This window comes from Mustela erminea, chromosome 19 (genome assembly GCF_009829155.1).
Source record: "Mustela erminea isolate mMusErm1 chromosome 19, mMusErm1.Pri, whole genome shotgun sequence".
NCBI lineage: Eukaryota > Metazoa > Chordata > Mammalia > Carnivora > Mustelidae > Mustela > Mustela erminea.
The window spans coordinates 2,723,647-2,744,703 of NC_045632.1; the positions used below are offsets into that span (position 1 = coordinate 2,723,647).

General features: G+C 56.4%; 2 protein-coding genes across 2 annotated transcripts; both read right to left on the minus strand.

Annotated features, from left to right (window-relative positions):
• Positions 1-5,655: 5,655 nt before the first annotated feature.
• Positions 5,656-8,493, minus strand: IRF2BP1 (interferon regulatory factor 2 binding protein 1). Its single transcript, XM_032325042.1, has one exon. The coding sequence runs from the start codon at positions 7,818-7,820 to the stop codon at positions 6,066-6,068; it is 1,755 nt and encodes a 584-aa protein (XP_032180933.1). The 5' UTR covers positions 7,821-8,493; the 3' UTR covers positions 5,656-6,065.
• A 3,194-nt stretch (positions 8,494-11,687) lies between these two features.
• On the minus strand, positions 11,688-19,677 carry MYPOP (Myb related transcription factor, partner of profilin). The gene is made up of 4 exons (XM_032325043.1): positions 19,620-19,677; positions 19,026-19,511; positions 17,731-18,282; positions 11,688-12,935 (listed from the first exon to the last, which is right to left on the minus strand). Exons 3-4 carry the CDS (start codon positions 18,227-18,229, stop codon positions 12,295-12,297), a joined length of 1,140 nt encoding a protein of 379 aa, XP_032180934.1. The 5' UTR covers positions 18,230-18,282; positions 19,026-19,511; positions 19,620-19,677; the 3' UTR covers positions 11,688-12,294.
• Between the last annotated feature and the right edge of the window lie 1,380 nt (positions 19,678-21,057).

Genomic DNA, 21,057 nt, shown 5'->3' on the forward strand with positions numbered 1-21,057 from the left:
GGAGTCAGCCGGCCTGAGGCAGGAAGCCCTGCGGTTTCTGGCTTCTCCCAGGCGGCCTCCGGATCTGGCCCCCGCCCCCCGGCCAACAGCCCAAATATTATTCCGCAGGAGGAGCCGGTGGTGGCGGGAGGAGGCCCAGGCTGAAAGAGGCTTTCAGGGCGGCCAGGCCTGGGGCTTCCTGTCCCCAGGCTTGGGCCTCAGGCCGCCCCAGTAGGGACCTCAGGTGGCCGGAGGGGCGGGTGTTGTTGTAGGGTCCTGGAGGGAGGGTGGGGCCATCCGTCAGGGTGTCTGGTGGCCACCGGCTCGGCTGGCGTGGGCAGGTGTGACCCCCCACCCCAGGGACAGCCGGCTGATGTCCAGCGTGGAAAAGTACCATGGTCAGACGTGGGGCGCATGGACAGATGTGAGGGTGCCAGGGATCGTGAATGGAGGGATAGCCATGGGGACACAGAGAAGCCAGCCTTGGGATAGGTGAAGCTGGACAGAGCCTGGCGGGCCTGAGGGGACATGGTCCAAAGGAGGGGCCCACGGGTGGGGAAACAGAGGGCCAAGGTAGCGTCCTAGCTGTGGACAGAGGTCCCATGACATCAGAAGGCATGTGATAACAATGCTGGAAAGAGAAATGCTAATAGTGGCTTTTAGGGCTTATCCTCTGTCTGGCATTGTGTGAGCACTTGATAGGATTGAACCAATCCCCCCCCCCATTTTATTATTCGTGAAACTGAGGCAGGATGAAGTAAAGCTACTTGTCAAAGGTCACAGGGATAGTGTTGGAGCGGGTGCTAGGGGGAGGGACCGAGGACTTGAACCCCGGGCAGTCTGGCCCAGAGTTAGTGCCCTTAACCACCATGGTGTTGGGGGAAAATGAGAGCAACATGGGGCCCTGGGGTCCCAAGCCCTCTCTCAGAGTCAGCCCCATTCCCCGCCACGACCTGTTCCAGGAGGAGAGAAGCATCCCCGGGAGAAGCCAGCAGTCGTGGGCGGGTGGGGGTTACAAGTGTGTCCATGTCACTGGTTGTCACACATCTAGCTTGGTGTCAGTGGGTTGGGATCCCAGGGCCGCAGTCTTCTGTGTTACCCGTGATGTGTCTCTGGTCCATGCATCGGTGTGTGTTGCATCTGCCTGTCTGTCACTGTTTGTGTTTTGTCCTTGGATCTCTGTGCCTTGCCTCCTGTTGGCCTATCCTCGTAGTCTGATGTCTGTCCTTGGTGTGTGTCTGTCACTGGGTCTGTTCCGGTGACTCTGTCCCCGGGTTCGGCAGATCTGTTTATGTCTCTGTCACTCTGGGTCTGCCTATATCTGTCCCTATTTGTCACCATGTCTGTTCCCCTATGTGTCACCATCTACCCAGTGTCACTGTGTGTGTTACTCACCGCCCAGGCCACAGGTGGGCGTGTCGGGCCCACTGGTGCCAGGGCGGGGGCCCAGCCCGGCCCACCCTCGCCTGCCATGGGCCAGGCTGGGCGCCTGTTTGCAATGCCTGCCACAGGTAAACACCGAGATCCGGAACCCAAGGGCCACCTCCCTCCCCTCTGCTCCCTGTCCCTCAGCCTGCCCTGGACTGGGCTGCGCCCCAAAGCCCCCGCAGGTGCTGCCCCCACACTGGAGGTGTGCCTTGACCCATCCCTCCACCACGGTCACAAGCGTCCCAGAGCCCCCAGCCCTGGCCCGGCCCTGTCTGTCCATCTGCTTCTCTCTCTCTCTCTTTGGGTGTCTCCTGGCCTCTCTCTGTTCCTTTCTGTCCTTACCTCCTCTCTCCTGAGTTACTCTGCAGCTTTGCCTTTCTCTGGAATGACCCTCGTCTCCATTCTATCACTGTCCCTCTACTTCCCCCTTTCTCTGTCCTCGCTCAGTGAAGTGTCATTTCCCTCTCTTCCTGATCTGACTCTGGGTCTGTCTGCCCCTCTTTCTGGAGATCTTTGGTGCTTTGTAAGTTTCTCTCTCTTCTCTTCAGTCCCTGTGTCCCTCTCAGCCCGCGTCTGTCAGGCTTGGCCACTCTCTCCGTGTGTCTCGGAGCCCCCCCAGCCCCCTGCAGGATCAGACTTCTGCCATCCTCGGGCCCTTACGGAAGTATGTGTCCCCCACCCCCCGGCTCCTCAGCCCGCTGGTATATATATAAATGTAGATGTACATATTATTTATATCTGTACCCCGGGGGCAGGAGGGGCAGACACTGGGGCCTTTGTGTAGCCGCTGCCCGCTGCCTGCCTGCCCGCCACTCCTCTCCCTTCGTCCCTGCCACCCGCCCGCCTCCACTCCCCCCTGCCCCACAGAAAGGTTCCTGTGGGGCCTGCCAGCTTCCTTTGCCTGAGGTGTGAGTGGGCACGCCACGGGCGAGGCGGGCAGGGGGGCCTGGGGACTTTTCCAGCTCTGGGGAAGCTTTCCGGGTGGGGAAGAAATGGGACTTCTCAGCCAGCTGCTGTCTGCCTGTCTGCGTCTGTTGTCCCTGGGCGTCCCCGGGTCCTCACCTGGCTTCTGCCTGGGAGTCTGTCCACCCATCTAATGTCATTCTGACTTCTTCTCTATTGGCCTGGGGCTTATTCACTTGTCCCCACACTGCACACTGCTGTTGGGCATATGTGCGAGGCTGTCCGCAAAGCCCCAGACACAGAGCAATGAGATGCTGTCCATCCCGGCTGATTCTGGGCCACTTCTGTCTCATTTCCTCCATCTCTTTACCCAGTGCTTGAAACCCTCCCCCCGTCCTCATGAAAATAGAATCTGAAGCCTTATCATGGCCTATGGGGCCCCCCAAGTTTCCCCTACCATCACTCTGACCTCATCCTTTTTTTTTAATCTTCTTTTTAAGTCATCTCTACACCCAACATGGGACTCGAACCTACCACCCTCATATCAAAAGTCGCACACTCTGCCAACCGAGCCAGCTAGTCTGACCTCATTCGCACACCCCTCCTCTTTGCCACACTGGCACTGGCCACCTGGCTGCTTCTGGAACAAACCAAGCAGGCTCCCGCCTCAGGGCCTTTGCATGTGCCATTGCCCCGGATTTCTTCTGGCTTGCTCCCTCGTTTCTTTTAGTTTCCTGTCTGCTCCTCAGCAAACCCTTCTCTACCTCCTTCTTCACAGCAGCAACTTCCGTCACTCTCTAGCCACTTCCCCTGGTTTACTCTTTCTTCTTAGGACTTACCGTTCCATGGCTGTCACATTTTATGGATCTGTCTCTCCTACCCAAATGTCAGCTCCACGAGAGGAAGGGCTGCATTCTGCTCCCTGCTCTATCCATTGCACCCAGCACACTGCTTGTCCCACAGAGGATGCTGAATAAATATTTCTTAAAGGAAAGGAGCACATTAATCTATCCACCCTTTAAACTCTGTGCTAGGTAATGCCGGGTTCATAGTGATCACTGAGACAGCTTTGGCCCTGCCCTCGTGGGGCTGACAGTCCATTCCCCAATGATGATACAGAATGCGCAGGGTCTGTGAGAGCCCAGAAGTGGCAATTGACACAGCCTGGGAGGTCAAGGAGGCCTTCCTGGAGGAGGTGTCAGCTCAGCTGAGACGTGTGTAGGACAAGTGGGAATGAGCCAGGCCTTGTCTTGGGGACCAAGCGATCAAGACAAACCCAGCCTTGCCTTTCTTAACAGATCTCCAGTCTCTCCTTCAGTCTCATAGAACTTGAGTTTGAAGAGGTCTTAACTCTAGTTCAAACCTATACCTTTCCCTGATTTCGGTCTCTCCTCCTTTCTCCCCCTCTCAAGTCCTCTCTCTCTGAATCTCCATCTCTCCTCTCTCCCTCCTTCAAGGTCCCTATTCTTGGCATATCATCTGTATCTCAGTCTCTCTGAACGTATCCGGGAATTTCTCTACTTAGCTCTTCTCTGAACATCTGTCGGTCTCTCTGTGTCTACCTCATCTCCCCCATCTCAGTGGGTCTCTGAGCTCTCTTGCCCCTCTCTCTGGGTCTCTTGTCTTCTTCCAGTGAGCTGGTCTCTTTCTACCTCCCTGTCCACCTCTGTTGTTTCCCATCTCTCCTTGTCCATTTCTCCTTTCTGGAAGTCTCTTCACCTACTCATTGATCACCCCCATCAATCCAGAAGCCCTCCACTCTGGCCCCAACCTGGCACGGTGGTGGTGGTAGCTGGTGGTAGGAAGGGGGACTGATCCAGCCCCTCACACCCACACCGGTCAGGCTGTCTGCTCTGTTAATGGTTAACTCAACCTCTATCTAGAATACACACTGGCCAGGCTGGGGGTGACACCCCTGCCCACCCCCCCACCAGCTGTTCTTAAAGGACCAGGTGTCCTCTGCAGCTCTTCAGCCCTCACCAGGGGACCCTACTGTCTGGAGGTCTCTTGTCCTGGGGATGAAGGAGGGGAAGGGGGAACTACCCAGTGGTGTGGTGGGGAGGGGATTGCAGGGCTGGGGAGGGGGGGGTAGGTCACAGGCTAGCCCCAGGATGGGCTGCCAGGCCTGGAGCTCCATCCAGCGTCTCCCTTGCCCCAGGCTTATCGCCTGGTATATTTAATCAGGGGTGGTTTTCCCAGCCCTGCCCAGGGCTCAGGCTGGCAGTACCAGGGGTGACAGAACACCTGAGACCTGATGCCGGGGGTGGGGGGTGGAGGAGGGGATGGGACCCCTCTCCTCCCCAGCCCAAGAACTGGGGGTTTAAGAGTGGCGGGTCCTCCAGACCCAAAGTCTCCCGGTCTCTGGTATTTGGGGTTTGAGGCATGTGGGTCTGCAAGATAGGTGTGGGACACGTGTATAGCTGAGAAGATGGGCCAAGACTTAAGGGTCTTCCAGATTTAGGTGACAGAACACCTATGTTTCTGAGATCTGGGGCAATCTGGGGTCTCAGGACTGTGTGACAGTGCTGCGGCTCACTCCCCATCTTTCCATCCATCTATTGGCCATGGCGCCCCACATTCCCCCTTCTCGGCAACCTCCACTTTGAGGTAGCAGAGGGAGACCGCAGGGGTGGGGGCTGGGCTCTTGGGGCAGCCCCCTCCCCTTAACCCCTGCTTTGCCGCAGCCTGCTCAGGCCCCGCCCCTTGACGCCAGAGAGCAGGAAGTCCTGGTTAATGATCAGCCCATCGGGACAGGTGCGGGACAAGGCCGCTCACATCAGAGGCGGCCGCCGGGGCTGTGCCTTTTACCCTGCCAGTCCTGGTGTCCTAGGATGGCCACCGTTGAGACTGGTCTCCCTAGATGGACGTGAGGAGCGCAGTCCAGGGCACCAACAGAGGCAGGAAGCAGTCACCTTGTTTCCAGGGATTCTGTTAGTGTACCCCATGGAGGTGAATTTCCTCTCTCGTAGGGCAGTTCCTCTAAGAAATGCAGCTTTAATATTCTGCCTTCTGAGCAAGAACTCACTACCCATCCCTTCTTGGAAGCCTCCTGATGCCTTCTTCCCCTCCCCTCGAGGGCGCTGAGTCCCCCACATCCTGGGTAGACACAGGGGCTGGACCAGAAGGGAAACCTTCCCGAGCTTGGCTCTGGCTGAGCCTCAGTTCTGTCATCTGGAAAACGGGCAGACGGCTAGGACGCTTGAGGAATGGCCGGCATTCCTAAAAACAGCCAACGGGCCGCCTGAGGGAAGGGCGCCACCTGGAGGCTACAACGCAAAGTCCTTTCCTGCAGGGATCAGTTCGGTCCCAGAGGGGGCGCAGCATCTCACAACTAGGACCAAGAAGGAAAAAAAAAAACCCCATCTTTCGGTTTATTGAAGGAGGAAAAGGGGGCGGGAGAGGGGGGGCAATAAAATGCTTTTGCTTTGTTTATAAAGAGCGAGATTTCAGGAGGCCCCTTCTCAAGGAGGAGGGGGGCACCTCTCCCCCAACTACAAGCAGCAGCAAAGCCAAGCCAAGGAGGGGAGAGGAAAACTGGAGGGGCCAAGGGACCCCACACAGCCCCTCGAACAGAAGCCACAAGCTTTCTCCCCCCACCCTCAATGCATCTACCCCAGGGGACCCATCTGGGATGAGGAAGAGGGTATGTACACAAGTCGGGGTAGCACTGGGCTAGGCGGGGGAGGGAATAATTTATCCGCAGCAGCGGTGGGTAGCAAAGGGGTGGGAGGCAGTAGACTGGTGGCAGTGGTGGCCTAGGGGTCCCGTTCTTTCTTAACCTTGATGTCTCCAGCAAGGATAGTGGCGATCTCGCCCTGCATGAAGGCCCAGGGGACAGAGGAGCCCACCAGGGGGCACTTGTCTCCACTGGGGCAGTACACCTCCCCAGCAGGGCCCTGTGCCTTGATGAATTCCCGTGAGCAGGGAAAACAGAACTTGTGTCCGGGCACTGAGGGGCACTGGACGAAGTGGGTATCTTCCAGCCGTTCGCGGCACAGGGTACAGCACAGGGGTGCCCCAGGGGTCGCCCCGGTGCTGCCACCACCCCCGCTAACAGCTTCTGCCCCTGCGGTGGGGCTGACTTCCGCCTCACCGTTGCGGGCCACAAGACGATGCTGGACAGGAGGCTGGGCTGTGGAGGAGGCTGCGGGGCTGGCGCCCCCAGCACGCACGGGGCCCCCACCCCCGCCAGGGTCCTTGGGGGAGTGGCCCAGGGCCTCTGCCACGTTCTTCAGGGCGGCGATGGGTGAGGGCACCCCAGGGGTGTCGGCGGAGTATGGGCCACCCGGGGCTACCCAGTGCCGCTGCTGCTGTTCCTCGGTGGTCATCTTCCCAGCCGCCTCACCCTCGGGCTCGGGGGAAGCCTTTCGACGGCGTGGAGTGGGCGCCAGGTTCCGGGACGGGGCTCGCGGGGGTGGACCACAGAGAGCTGCAGGGGCTGCCTCTGGATACTGCTGGGGCAGGGCCTCTGCGGGAGCGGGCTCTCGAAAGCTGCGGACACCGTCGGTTAGCAACTCCCCCAGCTGGCGCCATTCCCCCGAGCCGTGCCTCCGTTCATATTCGAGGTACTTGAAGCCTGATGAGGCCAGAGCCTTGCCCGGCTCCCGCAGGGCATCATGAAACATCTGGCGAGCCACTGCCAGGACTCCTGCGTACACGTTGCCAGAGCCACAGGGGTATTCGGTAAAAAGCTTCAGCTCGAACTCATAGCCCGGCGGGCGGGCAGTAGCATCAAAAGCGAACACCCGCCCCACCAGCCCGTGATCCTTCTTGAAGCGGACATTGAAGGGGGCACAGGCCGACAATGCCAGCAGCTGTTCCCGCACAGCTTTGGGGCGCCCGTGCCACTCCTCCGCCCGGCCACGCATGGCCTCGTTCAGTTCTGCCAGACAGTCCGCATTCCTCTGCTGCTTCTCCTTCTCGAAATCGGAGCCAAAAGCCGGACGGGCAGGACTCAAGCCGGGTGCCAGCGTCAGGCCTCGGGTTCCCAGGCCAGATACCGCAGCTGCCAGCAGCCCGGGGGGCACCAAGCTGGGCATGGAGCCAAGCAGGGCCCTCCGCGCCCCCTCCGCCACGGCCTCCTCGCGGCCCAGCCCATTAGCCAGGCGAGACCCCAGGGTGTACTCCAGGGCGGGAGAGGGCAGGGGGAGGCGGCCCGACGATGTGGCCCTGTCATAGCGGTCCGGGCCAGAGATGCCACCGCCTGTTCCTGACGGCTGGGGCTGGGCCTGTGGAGGCGGTAACTGAGGCCCCTGGGCAGCGGCCGCAGCCAGGTCCTTAGTGGTCGGGTGCTTGAGGGCGGGGGGCCCGGGAGAGCGGCCCTCGGGGAGCACGTGGCTGCGCTTGAGTTGGCGGGCAGCGTCGATGAGCAGCTCGATGCGATCCGCACCCTCGAAGTTCACGCAGCCGCGACACACCGCCTCGCTGAAGTCCCACACCATGGCCCACGGCATCTTGGGCAGGTCGCACAGGTAGCACCACTGGCGGCGGGACGCCTGCACAGACGCCATGACCCCCGCGCGCGCGCCGCTGAGCCCCGGCGTTCCACCCGCCGCCGACGTTCGATCCGCGCCGCAGACGTTCGATTCGCGTCTCCGGGACCGCGCAATCCACAGTCAGGCCTCCGACTCGGCCTCCCCGCCGATCCAGGCCCGGCCCCCCTTCCCCGCCCCCTGGGCCCTAAGCCTTTTTCCTCACTCCCGCCTCCTTGAAAAGCCTGTTAGAGGCACGTCGGCGCCCCTGCCCGGTCTGGGCTCCGGGCCGAGGCGCACAGCTCGGGCCCCGGAATGGGCCGCGGGCACCGCCGCCTCGGGCTCCCGCCGATCCCGCCGCCGCCGCCGCTGCTGCTGCAACGGCCGCCGCCGCCTCCACCTCCTTCTGCCCCAGAGGCCGCTTCGCAGGGAAAGTTACATAACGCGCCGGCAAAGCCTTCTGGGAAACGTAGTCCCGCCGGGGCCGATTCTTAAAGGGGACGGCTGGCGGCGGAGGGCTGGACTCGTAGCCTCTCCGACGCGCAAACCCTACCATTCATCTCGGCGAGGCAGGGAGTTCCACGCGCTCGGAGGAGCTCGGGCACAGGGCTTGGGGGCGGGGATGAGTTATGAATGATCACAGCTATCACGGACTCAGAAATGGTAGGAAGTGGACATGCTTTCGGGCGTCTAATTTCTGTTCCGACTTGCTGTGCAGCTTTAGGCAAAAGTCTTGCTCTTTCTGAGGCTCAATTCCCCGCCCATCAAAGGTGGGCCAATGTCTGGTTAGGGACGCAGCAGCTCCTGGGGCCGGGAGGAGAGGCCCTGATTGGATGGTTTCAGGGTAGGGGACGGGAAGCTGGCAATTGGGAGAGGGAGGGTTCTGCTTGGCACCCCGTTTGCCTCCAATGTTGTGTATCATGGGGCCGGAAGCAGCCGGTGAAAGAGGAAGAACGAACGCCTCTGGGCCAGGCCTCTGCCACACTTGCCTCATCTATTAAAGAGTGGTCCAACGCCCTCGAACTCTGTTCCATCTCTGCCGGCGCGCTCTGGTCTACAAAGGGTTACACTGTTTCTCCCCAGCTCCCCACTGCCACTTCACTACAATTCCCAAAATGCTCTGCCGGGAGGACAAACCGACGCACTTCCGCTGCCTAAGAGGCTGGGGGAGGCCTTCCCGATTGCCGCTGTCTCCTACCTCCGGCTCAATGTTTGGGGGTTTTAGGTTTTTGGGGAGCACTGCGTTGAGGGAATCCTCACCCACTACTGACCGCTAATTCGGGGGAAGGGAGGGAGGCCGGGGATGGTCAGCAAGAGTTGTAGGGAGTACTTTTTCTCCAACCTCCAGTGCTTACTACCTGATCGGACCAACCAGGCTTTGGGGACACCCCCACCCCATCCCGCCCCCGGGGAGGGATTTCTTCCCAGCATCGGGACCAGTGCGAGTCAGGCTGGAAGGGGAGGGAGGGAGGGAAGGACAAGTCTCCAGGTTCTAACTCTTCCTCTCTCTTAAGCCTGGGTCCGTGAGAACTCAAAAATATTTGAATGACTTGTCAGACATGCATTCATTAGTGGCTTTCAAACTAATCAGACTACTCCCTCTCCCACATCCCGGTGCAATCCTAGCTGCTGATTTTGTTATCCAAACACCGCTGTCAGCTTCACAATTTCGCTTAACATCTGTATTATTTTCTGGAAATTGACTCCCTTAACCAAAAAAAAAAAAAAAAAAGAAGAAGAAAGAAAGAAAGAAAAAGACTTCCTACTTTTGCCTCATCCTAAGCAATACAGGCATACCTCGGAAATACTGTGGGCTCCTTCCAGACTACCACAATAAAGCAAACCTAGCAATAAAGCAAGTATCACAGTAGAACAAGTCAAATGAACTTTCTGGTTTTTCCAATGTATCTAAAAGTTTACACTATGCTACAGTTCATTAAGTGTGCACTAGCACCATGTCCAAAGAAACAATGTGTATACTTGAATTTAAAAATATTTTATTGCTAAAAAATGCTAACCATCCTCTGAGCTCTCAGAGGTCAGTGATCACAGAGCGCCATAGCAAATGTAGTAATAATGCAAAAGTTAGAAATACTGCATGAATTTCCAAAATGTGACACAGATACACAAAATGAGCAACTGCTGGAAAAATGGCACCGACAGACTTGCTTGATGCAGGGTTGCCACAAACCTTCAACTTGTAGGGGAAAAAAATGCAGTATCTTAAAGGAAAGCACAATAAAACGAGATATGTCTGTATTATGGGCAGAAGTGTAGGTTTTTAATATACTAACTACATTTTTGGGGAACTAGCTACATTTTAATAAAGTTTAATACCACATAAGAGCTATTAAAAAGGCCATCCATATGGACATGGGTGGCTCAGTTGGTTAAGTTTCTGCCTTTGGGTCAGGTCGTGATCCTTGGGATGAAGGAGCCACATCAGGCTCCGTGCTCAGCAGGCAGCCTGCTTCTCCCTCTACCCCATACCCAGCTTGTACTGGCTCTCTCAAATAAATACATAAAATCTTAAAAAATAAAAGCGGCCATCCACATATCATCGAAAATTGCCTTTAAGCAATTCTTCTGTAAAAACTAGTTGGGGGAGAGGGGTGAGGTCTAGAGTTCTGGCTGGGGTCCAGCTTCAGGTCAGCTGAATTGCGACTGGCCCCATCACAAGTTTAGTGTAAGTCTCTCTCTCTCTCTCTTTTTTAAAAGATTTTATTTATTTGACAGACAGAGATTACAAGTAGGCTGAGAGGCAGGCAGAGAGAGAGAAGGAGGAAGCAGGCTCCCTGCCAAGCAGAGAGCCCGACGCGGGGCTCGATCCCAGGACCCTAGGATCATGACCTGAGCCGAAGGCAGAGGCTTTAACCCACTGAGCCACCCAGGTGCCCCAGTGTAAGTCTCTTTTAAACTCGGGAAAAAAACATAGACACCCCCCATTAGAGTCTGCATTTAACTGGGCAGCCTCAAGTTAAAATGAAAACATGCATATAAATGTTTAGCATGGTGCCTGGCCCAGAAAAGGAGCACCACACATGGAGACTGTTTTTAAGCTGCTCATTAACTCAAAGGCGCAACTCTCCCTCTGTGCTGGGCAATGCTGAGGACACAGCACTGATCTAGCTAGACTCAGGCCTTCCCCTGACGGGGCTCATCCCGGTGATGGAGGCAGATGTCTTACTTAAATTTACTCAAGTAGTATTTAACTATGTTTTTCCCCTAACTGCTGGGTGAGAGGGAGTGCCAGGAAAGACTTTACTGAGGAGGTAGTATTTGAGCTGAGACCTGAAGGATGAAAACAGAATGGAGCTCTTGTGGACTCCTCCATTTTTTATACCCATTTTACAGATGAGGAAAAAGAAGGCCCACACAGCTGGCCAGGGTAGTGCCAGGGGTTGGGCCCCGTCTGACTGAATCAGATGGGGCATGGTGATTATTAGCTACTTTGCGACTACGCTTTGCAGCAGGTTTAGGAGTAAAAAAACCAGAAAACAAAAACCAAAAAACCGGCTCTTGCCTTCATGAAACTGGGGAAGGGTGGGGGAATGGGGACCAGCTTTAAACAGATAAAGGCATGAGCTCATTTAGGGACCAAAGGACGCTAGAAAAAAATCTAGGCAGGCCCATTCTAGCCTGAAGGAGGAAATCCAGAAAGTTCCCCTGGAGGAAATGACACTTGGGCTAATTTCTGAAGGATGGGTAAGTAGGAATAAGATTTGAACACAGAATTTGATGGGTTTAAGGAAAGAAAGGGGAAAAGGCGGGGGGGGGGGGGGGGGGGGGGGGGCGGCACTGGAAAACCACCAGCCTCCAAGTTCAAGGAGACACCCCCTGTCCACAGAGGGGTGGGGGCAGGTGTAAGTGCAGAAACCCCCAGGCCTGTCTCAGAGCCCAAAGTAATTGTATTAAAAATAAGTTTATTCACATCTTGTCACCACTCAGAAAGGAGGGGGTTGAGCTCTGGAGGTCAGAGAGAGCATTGGGAGGCAAAGGGCCCAACCTGTACCTCCCCAGTGAGAACTCCACCCCCCTCTCCCTAGGGTACAGACTGCTGTATCCTTTGTCATCCATATTCTGATTTGTCTCTAGACTCCCAGCCCCTCCAAAGTCTGGATCGGAGAAGCGAGGAGGCCCCTTCGGGTCAATTCTCTTCAAGTCAAGACCAGGAGTTGTTGGGGAAGGGGGTATGTGCAGACCCGAGGGATTCCCTCCGCAACCCACGAAGGGCAATAATAAGGTAAAATCGATGGCTTACAAGTTAGGGTTTGGGGAAGCAGCCAGGCAGACAGCGCTGTACTGGAGAAAGGGCCGGGGCACCCATCAGTGAGGTCCCCTGAGAATCAGGCACTAACTAGTAGAGGGAGTGGGGTGCTCGTGCCCCTGCAGCAGGGGAGCCCGGGGGGCAGCTGAGATGGGGAAGGTGCATCGCCCTCCTCCACTGGGCTAAGCTGGGGGGAGGAGGTGCAGGCAGGAGGAGCAGAGAGGAGCTCAAACCCAAGGGCAGATTTCACGGAGATTTCCATCGCCCCCGCCTCTTCCGTGTAGGGAAACCTTTTCTCCTCTTGTGTGGGGGTGAGTCGTGGGGAGGAAGCGGGGCTGGGGGTGGCCGGGGGGTCCCCTCCTCGCTCCTAGGGGCGATGATCACCCCCCTGGCTGCGACCACCGCTCCGTCCACCACGGCAGCTACCACAGACACCGGCTCCGGGGTGATCTCGGCTTTGGGGGTAGGAGGCGGCAGGAGGGGCCTGGGAGGTGGGGGTGGGGGCGGGGGCGGGGGCAGGGGCGGAGGCAGCCTGTCCACTGCGGTTCCCGGCAGAAGGGGCAGTAGGGCACTGAGGGCCTCACTCAGTTTGGCCAGTCCCTGCTGAAGGGTGCCAGCCAGCTCCCGGATGGCGTTGGCAGTCTCCTGCTGAGCCCGCAGGAAGTCCAGGGAGGGGTCTGGGGCTGAGGGCGTGGGTGGTGGCAGTGGAGGAGGGGCTGAGGGCGGTGGAGACAAGGCCAAACGGGGCAGCTGGACCGTCTGCAGGGCTGGAAGGGGCGGGGACTCACGCTCCTTGGGTGGCGGGCAGCCCCCTTCCTGGGGACTGCAGGAGGGCCGGGCCCACTGCTCGGGGCTGTTGGAGCCCCCCTTGCTGTGGGCTGGTGTATCTGTGGAGAGAGAGAGGTACATAAGGTGATGGCGACTCCCCCATGCTGTCTTGATTTCCTCTTTCCACTTCCCACGCACCCTGGTCCCAGAACCATCTTTCCAAAACCTGAGTCAGATCGTGCCTTGGAGGAGAACACAGGGGAGAGTCAAACGTATCTAACAACCACCTGAAGGCCGATGCCGGCCTTAGTGGAACCGGGGTCCTGGAGGTCCCCTGCAGAGCCAGGCAGAACCAACATTCTAGAAGGCTCTGAACACTCTGGAATCCCTCGCCCCCACCCCCACTCCCCCACCATACACCTCTCAGAACGCATTGCTGGGCTCTGTCCCATCAGGTGGGAGGAGTTCTATTTCAGCTGTGGTCTGTACCAGTTCAAACCAAAGCCTGCTGCCTGCGATTCCTGGCTCCTCACCTGAGATTTCATTCATGCTCATGAACTTGAACAGAGTCTGCCAAAGAGGCTTCCAGGTTTCCCAGCCCCGCTGGAAACCTCTCCTCCAGTTGTGTCCCTGTGTACCCCCTCCATCACCTAGCAATGACTCACACTCTCTGGTCCAGAGCTGAGCTCCTGGTCCTCCCCAATCCCGTCTCTCCCCATGGGCTGATGGTCCCTCTGTCCTTCCTGCCACCCGGGGCCAAAACTTTCACTTCTCTTCTCCAAGACACCTTCTGTGTGTAAATGTCACTGGCTCTGCCTTCAGACTATTTTCAACATCCAACCTGTTTGTTCTGTCCTCCTCTACCTCCACAGCCCCTCCTGGTCCAACCACCCGGCATGTCCCACTTGGACTGCTGAGGTTCCGCCAAAATAACATGTCATTTATGCTACCCGCAGAGGACCACCTGGCCTCTGATCCGTTTATATGAAATGTCCCAAATAGGCAAATCTACAAGAGACAAAGAGTAGATGAGTGGTCACTTGGAGCTGCCCAGAGCAGGGGGTGATGGCTAAGAGGTGCGGGGGTTTCTTTTCAGAGTGATGAAAATGTTCTCAAATTGATGGTAGTGATGGTTGTACAACTCCAGGAATGCGCTAAAAGCCCTGCATTGTCCGCTTTAAATGGGGGGGGGGTGCTATACAGTATGGGAATTGTATCTCAATCAAGGTGTGTAAACAACACAAGTCATATGTAGTCTTTCTCTGCTCAAAAGCTGCCTGGGGCTCTCCTCTCTCACATCAAAGCCCTTGTGCCCCCCCTCCCCCACCGTCAAAGGGTCTCCACAATTTGCCTCACTATCTCCCTGACCTCATCTGTGCTCCTCCCCTTTGTATCTCATTCAGGAGGCTCCAGCTACATTGGCCTTCTTGTTGGTGGTCCACAAACACAGCAGATCTGCCTCTGCCTCAGGGCCTTTGCACTTGCTGTTCCTTGACCTGGAAAGCTCTTTCCCCAGACACCTGGCTGGCTCCCTCCCTTAGCATCTCTGCTCAAATATGGCCTCCTTGGGAAGACCCTCCATGACCTGCTATCTACAGTAGCTCCCATCTCTGTCCTTTTCTCTCTCCTAACCCTACCTGATTTATTTTATACCACTTATCTCCACCTGGCATGGGGTCGTTCTGTGTTTGTTGTCTCCTCCTCCTGATGTCAGCTCCATCAGGCAGGGCTTTGTTTTGTTCACTGCTGTTTACCCAGCGCCTAGAACAATGTCCAGCACAAAATTTTTTCTTTAATGAAAAAAGAACTGTGGCTTCCAGGGAGTCAGCCCTGATTGGGGCCCTGGGCCCCAGGTCCTTGCCACAACCCTCCCACGGCTTCCCAGCACCCACAGGGTACACAGGCCAGCCCCTCCCGAAGTCTGCAAGGCCTCAGCTCTTACCCCTTTCTGTCCCTCTTCCTTGGCTCAGGGCCAGCCAAGGAACATGCAGTTCCCTCCACCAGGAGTATCCCCCTTGCACGGCCCCTTGGCCAGCTCAGAGACTCTTTCCTTGGGGAAGCCTGCCTCCTGCTCCAAGGCCAGATCTGATCTCCCTACTCTCTTGTCCCAGCAACAGCCCGCCACCTCTAGGCTTAAAAGCTAGGGCACCAGCCTCCCTGGGCCAGCCAGGCAGGGGGAGGCGGGGAGAGAGGTGATAACGAGCGCTAATGCTTGTTGAACTCTTTGCTGGCTCGGCCCTGGGGTGAAGCAGCTAACCTTTCCTCCTATGTTCTTGCAATGTGTCCTCTTAGCCATTCTCTGGGGGTAGGTGCTGTCATTATTTGCCCATTTTACAGATTAGGAGACCTGAGGCCCAGAGAGATGTCACAGTGCTGGTGAATGGGAGAAGAGGAATTTGAACCCAGATGGAACCCATGCTTTTGACTACTGTTAGACAGGGCTCTGGGCCCAAGGGTATTGAGTCCCCCTCATGAGGGGTAGGGACACTGTTGCCACTCTGAAATACCACTCTTCTAGTCTACTGAACAACAGAAAGTTGCCCAGCTGTCATGTCCACAGGGATCATAGAAGGACCACCACAAGATTTAAAATCATTTATCTGCAAACTCTGGGGCTCAGTTTCCCCACCTGTAAATAGGTGTGTGTGTGGGCAAAGGACCAAGAGACCCAATAACAGAACATTTCCCTGAGGGCCCTCACGGGGATTAACTGAATCACCCCAGGCACAGGGATGAGGCCAGTGCCTGGCACACAGCAAATCTTCAATGCCGTTACTGTTATTTTATTTATTTATTTATTTTTCAAATATTAGGTCCGCAGAAATTATCCTTAGGTCTCCCTCTAGTGTCAACAGAGATGCCTCAGGCTGCCCCAGACCCTGTTCCAGTCCTGCAGTCAGAGCAGTTCCTCTTTTATGAGTTCCTCTTTTATGAGTTTACACAGTGGGTAATCTCCATGTGAGGTCCCAATCAAGGGTGCTTTAGCCCATTGCTGCCCCAGGGCCTTGGCATGTGTGGCTTCTTCTAGCTGAAGTGCTGTTCTCCCAGATATCTGACTGACTCACTTATTCTATTCAGGTCTCTGCTCAAATTCCACCTTCTCAGGGATGCCCTCCCTGACTACAGTGCCCTTTCCATCACTCACTATGCTTTAAATGTGCTTTATTTTTCTCCTTAGTTCTTATCACCTCTTGGTATATGATCTCTTTGGGGGCTACTTGTTCTGGTTTGTCTCCAATAACTGGAAAGCCAGCTCCATTGTCTTTCTCTCCACAGTATTCCCAGCATCTATCACTGTGCCTGTCTCAGAAGGGGTGCTCAATAAATATTTGCTGATTTAATGAATGAATGAGTAGAATAGTTGTACAGCTCTTGAAAAAATAAGTTTGTCATTTCTGCTCTGGTTCAACATGGGCATTTCACGGAAGCAATGGGGTTTGAGATTTATATTGAGAACAAGGGTCCCAAGCAATTCTCTCTCTCTCTCCTGACGAGGATGCTTTCAGGCCTCCCCAGTGCCCTGAAGATAAAGTTCAAAGTGATGACCTTCACTTACACACCGCGTGTGATCTAATTCTGGCATACCCATGAACTCCCAGTCGATATTAATTGTTGCTGTGATTGCCAGGCAGTCTAGCCCAGTGGTTAAGTGCATGTGCTGTGAGTTGGACACAACCTGTATTTGAGACCCAGTTCTACTACTTATTTGCTGTGTGACCTCGGGTAGGTGAACAAACCTCTCTGAGTCACATTATCTTGAACTTGTTTGATCGCTTCCACGTCCTTCCCTTCCTCAAAACCCTCCGGTGACTCCTTCTAGCACTTAGGATGGAATTCCTCACCTCAGCCTGAAAGGCACTACCTGGTCTGGCCTTTGCTGACCTCTCCAACCTCATCTCAAAACATTTCCATTCTTCAGTCTTTTTACTTTCCCATTCCCCTAACTTGGAAACTTCTCAGTTCCTAAACTGGCTAAACCTTCTTGTCTCAAAGTCACTGTACATGCTGTTCCTTCTATCAGGAACACTTCTTCAGCTCCTCATTCTTGCTCTGTGCCTCTGATGTTGCCTCCTCCAGGAAGCCTTCCTTGACCTCCCAGTCTGGGTCACGTGCCCCCTCCGCACTCCCACAGCTCAGCCCCAGGAGGGCAAGGCTGGGGATGTCTCAGTCACCACTCTGTCCCCAACACTGCCCAGCATAGGGTAGGTGTTCGGGAAATAGCTGTGGGAGAAAGAATAATCCAAAGTTGAGGCTAAGTGGGAGTCTGTGCACTCTGCTCTGCACACTTGCCCTACTCATGGCATGACCTTGGGAAAGTTACCAAACCTGAGTCTCTGATTTATAAAATTGTAAAATAGTTCCTACCTTCCAGCACTGATAATCCTATCAAGAGCTAAAAGTGAGTGTCCAGGAGATGTACTAAGCAATTTACACGTATTAACTCCTTTAATCTTTGCAACAAGCTTTTGAGGTGGGGACTATTTTTTTCAACCCCATTTTACAGAAGCGGAAACTGAGCCACAGGAACTTACCCAAAATGACACAGCTGAGTGGCCAAGTTGTGACGGGAGCCCAGACAGCCTGCCTCCATTGTCACCACCTTACATTGCCTTCAATGAAATCTTGTGTGTGTGCTGATAATCCCAGGTGTGGACTCTGGAGCCAGGCCTCCTAGGTCTGGGTTCCGTTCCTGACTCTGACAAGTCATGAGCTGTGGGACTTTGGGTGAGTCACTTCACTTTTCTGAGCCTTAGTTTCCCCAGATTTAAAATGGGCATAATCACAGCACCCACCCACCTCACAGGGCTGTAAGGGAGGTTGTGATGAGCCACGGAGAGGGCTCAGAACAGTGCTGAGAACACAGCTGACTTGGTGACCATCTGCTCCGGCTACAGTGAGGCTGGACGAACTCACCTGCTCGTCGGTCCTCCCTGCGGTCCTCAGACAACACGTAGCGCTGGGCGCCGGCACTTGGGGCTGGCGGCTGTGAGGAAGCGGCCCCGGAGGTCTGCTCGGCCCCTGCACCAGCTCCTGGCCCCGCCACGCCCGGCCCCAGGATGGCAAAAATGGTCTCCTCCTCCGCGGAGAAGGCGTCCTCGGCGGCAGGCCCGGCGCCCTGCGTGGAGTGCGGCACTCGGGCCAGCTTCTCCTTGGTGCGGCGCTTGAAGTCATTCCAGCGCTTTTGGACCTCCTGGCCGGTGCGCTTCCAGCTGGTGATGCCGTTGATCTTGGCGGCGATGCCGTCCCACACACGCCGCCGCTCAGCTACGCTCACCCGACGGCTTTGCGCGCCGTAGAGCTGCGGGTAGTGGGCGCGCACCTCGCGGATCAAGATCTGGTTCTCCTCGAACGAGAAGCGTGGCTTGCGCAGCCGGGTGGTCTCTTCCGCTTCGCCCGCCGCCACCGAGGCCATGGCGCCCCCCGACGCCGCCGTCCGGCCGCTTGGCGCATGGGGGGGCGCCGGCGCTGCAGGCACATGGCGCACGGAGCTGGCGGGGGCTCGGCGTCCGCGCGCCGCCCGCCCCGCCCCGGCAGCCCCGACACCGCCTCCTCTGTCCCCGGGGCCAGGGGTTGGAGTGAAGCGTGGCTGGGGGCGACGGGCCACGCGGGACATTCAGAGTGCCTAATAATAGCTGATACCCGCTGGGCGCTCCTCTGGTGCCTCGCGCGGTGCAAAGTGCCACACTGAGGAGTTGATGGAAATTGGGGGAGGGTCTGGAGGGGTGGAGGGAAATGAGGAAAAGCGAAAGAGGGGGTGTCTGCAGGAGTTAGAGGAGAATGGGGGCATAGGAGGATGCGAAATGGAGGGAGAATGGGGGTGTCTCGGGGTCGAAGAAGCATGGGGGTGATGGGGGTAAGGAGATGCTGAAGGAGAGATGCAGCAGGAAGGGGGGATCTGGAGCAGAGGAGCGCTCTGGGGTTCCGGGGCAATAGGACGTAAGAACGGTCTGAGAAGGGGTCCTTAGAAGGGATGCCCGGGAATAACGGTGAGTTGGGGGCTTCTAGGACAGTGAAGGAGCTGGGACTATAAAATACGAGGGATTAGGGTCTGCGGGGATTGTGGGGGCTCTGGGGATTGCCAGGAATTAAGAGGAGCTCTGGGGGTAATGCGGTCCGGGAGTAAGAGGGCACAACGGAGGCGGTGGGGGACTCCAGGAAGAGTGAGGGTCATGGAGGGTGGGGACCGAGTCGGGCCGCGGGTCACTCACCGGCGCCGCCGCAGCCCCCGCCTGCCCGTCGGTCAAGGCTCGGGCTTCTGCGGCCTCTTTCCTCCCCCCTCCTCTCTCTTCCCCCTCTGGGCCCCGCCCCCGGCCGCCCGAGAGCCACGGCGCAGGCGCACCTAGCGCCAGTCAGCCCCCAACGCCCTTACCGCTAGAGTTTCACGCCCCTCCCACGGCGCAAGCGCAGAATTGCCTTCCACCGGCCTCCTCGAGCGGGGCTTAGATGCGCAGGCGTTAGGTCGCGGAGCTTCTCGATGCCTCAGCAGCGTACGCGGAAAACTCTGTGCACGCATGCGCGCCCCTGGCTCTCCCGCTACCTTTGGTACCCGGGGCTCTGTCCCCGCGCAGGCGTAGCAATCCTCGGAGGTGGTGGGAGAAATGATGGAGAGATCGCTGAGAACGCGCGCCGTCCTCGCCTTTCTCTCAGTCTTCTTGCCTTAACCCAGCGCTCTTACCCTGCTTGGGTGCCTTTTCCTAGGAGAGTGGGGAGGGAGACTGCGCTGGAGGCAAGCGCTCCGTTTCCATGACAACTGTGTGGGTTGGGTGGGGGCGTACGAAAACCAGATTGCCGCCGGCTCATACCTGCCCCAGCGCGGAGCTGCTCTGGATCCGCCAACCAGCTATTACCCGTTGGGGCGGGGCACCCTGGGGATATTCCACCTCAGGCGGGTGCAGTAACCATGGCAACCCGTCAACCTTCCAACAGTGCCTAGGGGGGCCCCCTGTCCACACACTGACGTAATGGCGCGGGGAGGGAGAATTTAGAGGGAGAGTCTGGCGAGTGGGGAGGGTGATCCTGGCACAGGTATGATTTTAAGCAAATGCGCGGAGGCAGGAGTGAATCTAGAACACGGGCTGTGTGAGCTGGAAGAAAGCATGATGGAGTTAAGTCCGGCCGGGAAATTTTGTTTTGCATCCTGCAGGAGTTCTCAAGGTCATTGAGAACTCATTCAAGAATCGGTAATTCATTCATCTAGTCAACAAATAGTTATTAAGCACCTCCTTGGTTCCAAGTGCAGTGAATACAGAAGATAAAAATCTATACCTTTATGGAGCTCACATTTTAGTCGGGAGTAACAGACAATATGCAAAATAAGATACCTAAGTGAGGAGATGATGAGTATTATGGGAAAAAATGGAGGTAGGAAACGGGGTTGGGGGGTATGGTGCTCATGTGTATGTCTGTAATTTTATTTTATTTTTTTAAGATTTTATTTATTTATTTGCCAGAGAGAGAGAGAGAGAGAGCGCGAGCGAGCGCGCAGGCAGGCAGAGTGGCAGCAGAGGCAGAGGGAGAAGCAGGCTCCCCACCGAGCAAGAAGCCCGATGTGGGACTCGATCTCAGGACGCTGGGATCATGACCTGAGCCAAAGGCAGCCGCTTAACCAACTGAGCCACCCAGGCATCCCTATGTCTGTAATTTTAAAATAAGTTGTGGGGGGGGCGCCTGGGTGGCTCAGTCGGTTTAGCACCTGCCTTTGGCTCAAATCATGATCCTGGGGTCCTGGGGTCCTGGGATCCAGCCCTGCATTGGGGCTCCTTGCCTTGCGGGAAGCCTGCTTCTCTTCCTCCCACTCCCTCTGCTATGTTCCCTCTCTCACTATGTCTCTGTCAAATAAGTAAATAAAATCTTTAAAAAAATAAAATAAGGTGGTTAGGGGAGCCCTCCCTGAGAAGATGACATTTGAGTAGACACACAAAAGAGGTGAGGGAGCAAGTGCAGTGAGAAGCATGACAGTGCCTCCTGTGTTCCAGGACCGCGGAGGAGGCCAGTGAGGAGGGAGGGCAGGGAAGTAGATGGCACAGGCCTCATGGATCCCTGTAAGGAGGCTGGCCTTTACATGAGTGAAAGTCACAGGAGGGCCCCTGCGCAAAGGAAGGGCATGATCCGACCATTCTGGTTTTAGGAGGATTCCTCTGGAGAACTGGGTTTAGGAAGCCAGAGTGGAAGCTGGGTGCCCCTTGAGTTGTGGAGAGAGGTGGTTCAGGAGACAGGTGGTGATTCCAGTCAAGGTATTAG

What these genes read in the sequence shown, in the direction of transcription:
- IRF2BP1 (XM_032325042.1), bottom strand. Translation starts at nt 7,820, where the DNA reads ATGGCGTCTGTGCAGGCGTCCCGCCGCCAGTGGTGCTACCTGTGCGAC.
- MYPOP (XM_032325043.1), bottom strand. Translation starts at nt 18,229, where the DNA reads ATGGCCTCGGTGGCGGCGGGCGAAGCGGAAGAGACCACCCGGCTGCGC. An exon ending in CAGGGAGGACCGACGAGCAG is followed by an intron (nt 12,936 to 17,730) that starts GTGAGTTCGTCC and finishes CTCTCTCCACAG; the next exon opens with ATACACCAGCCCACAGCAAG.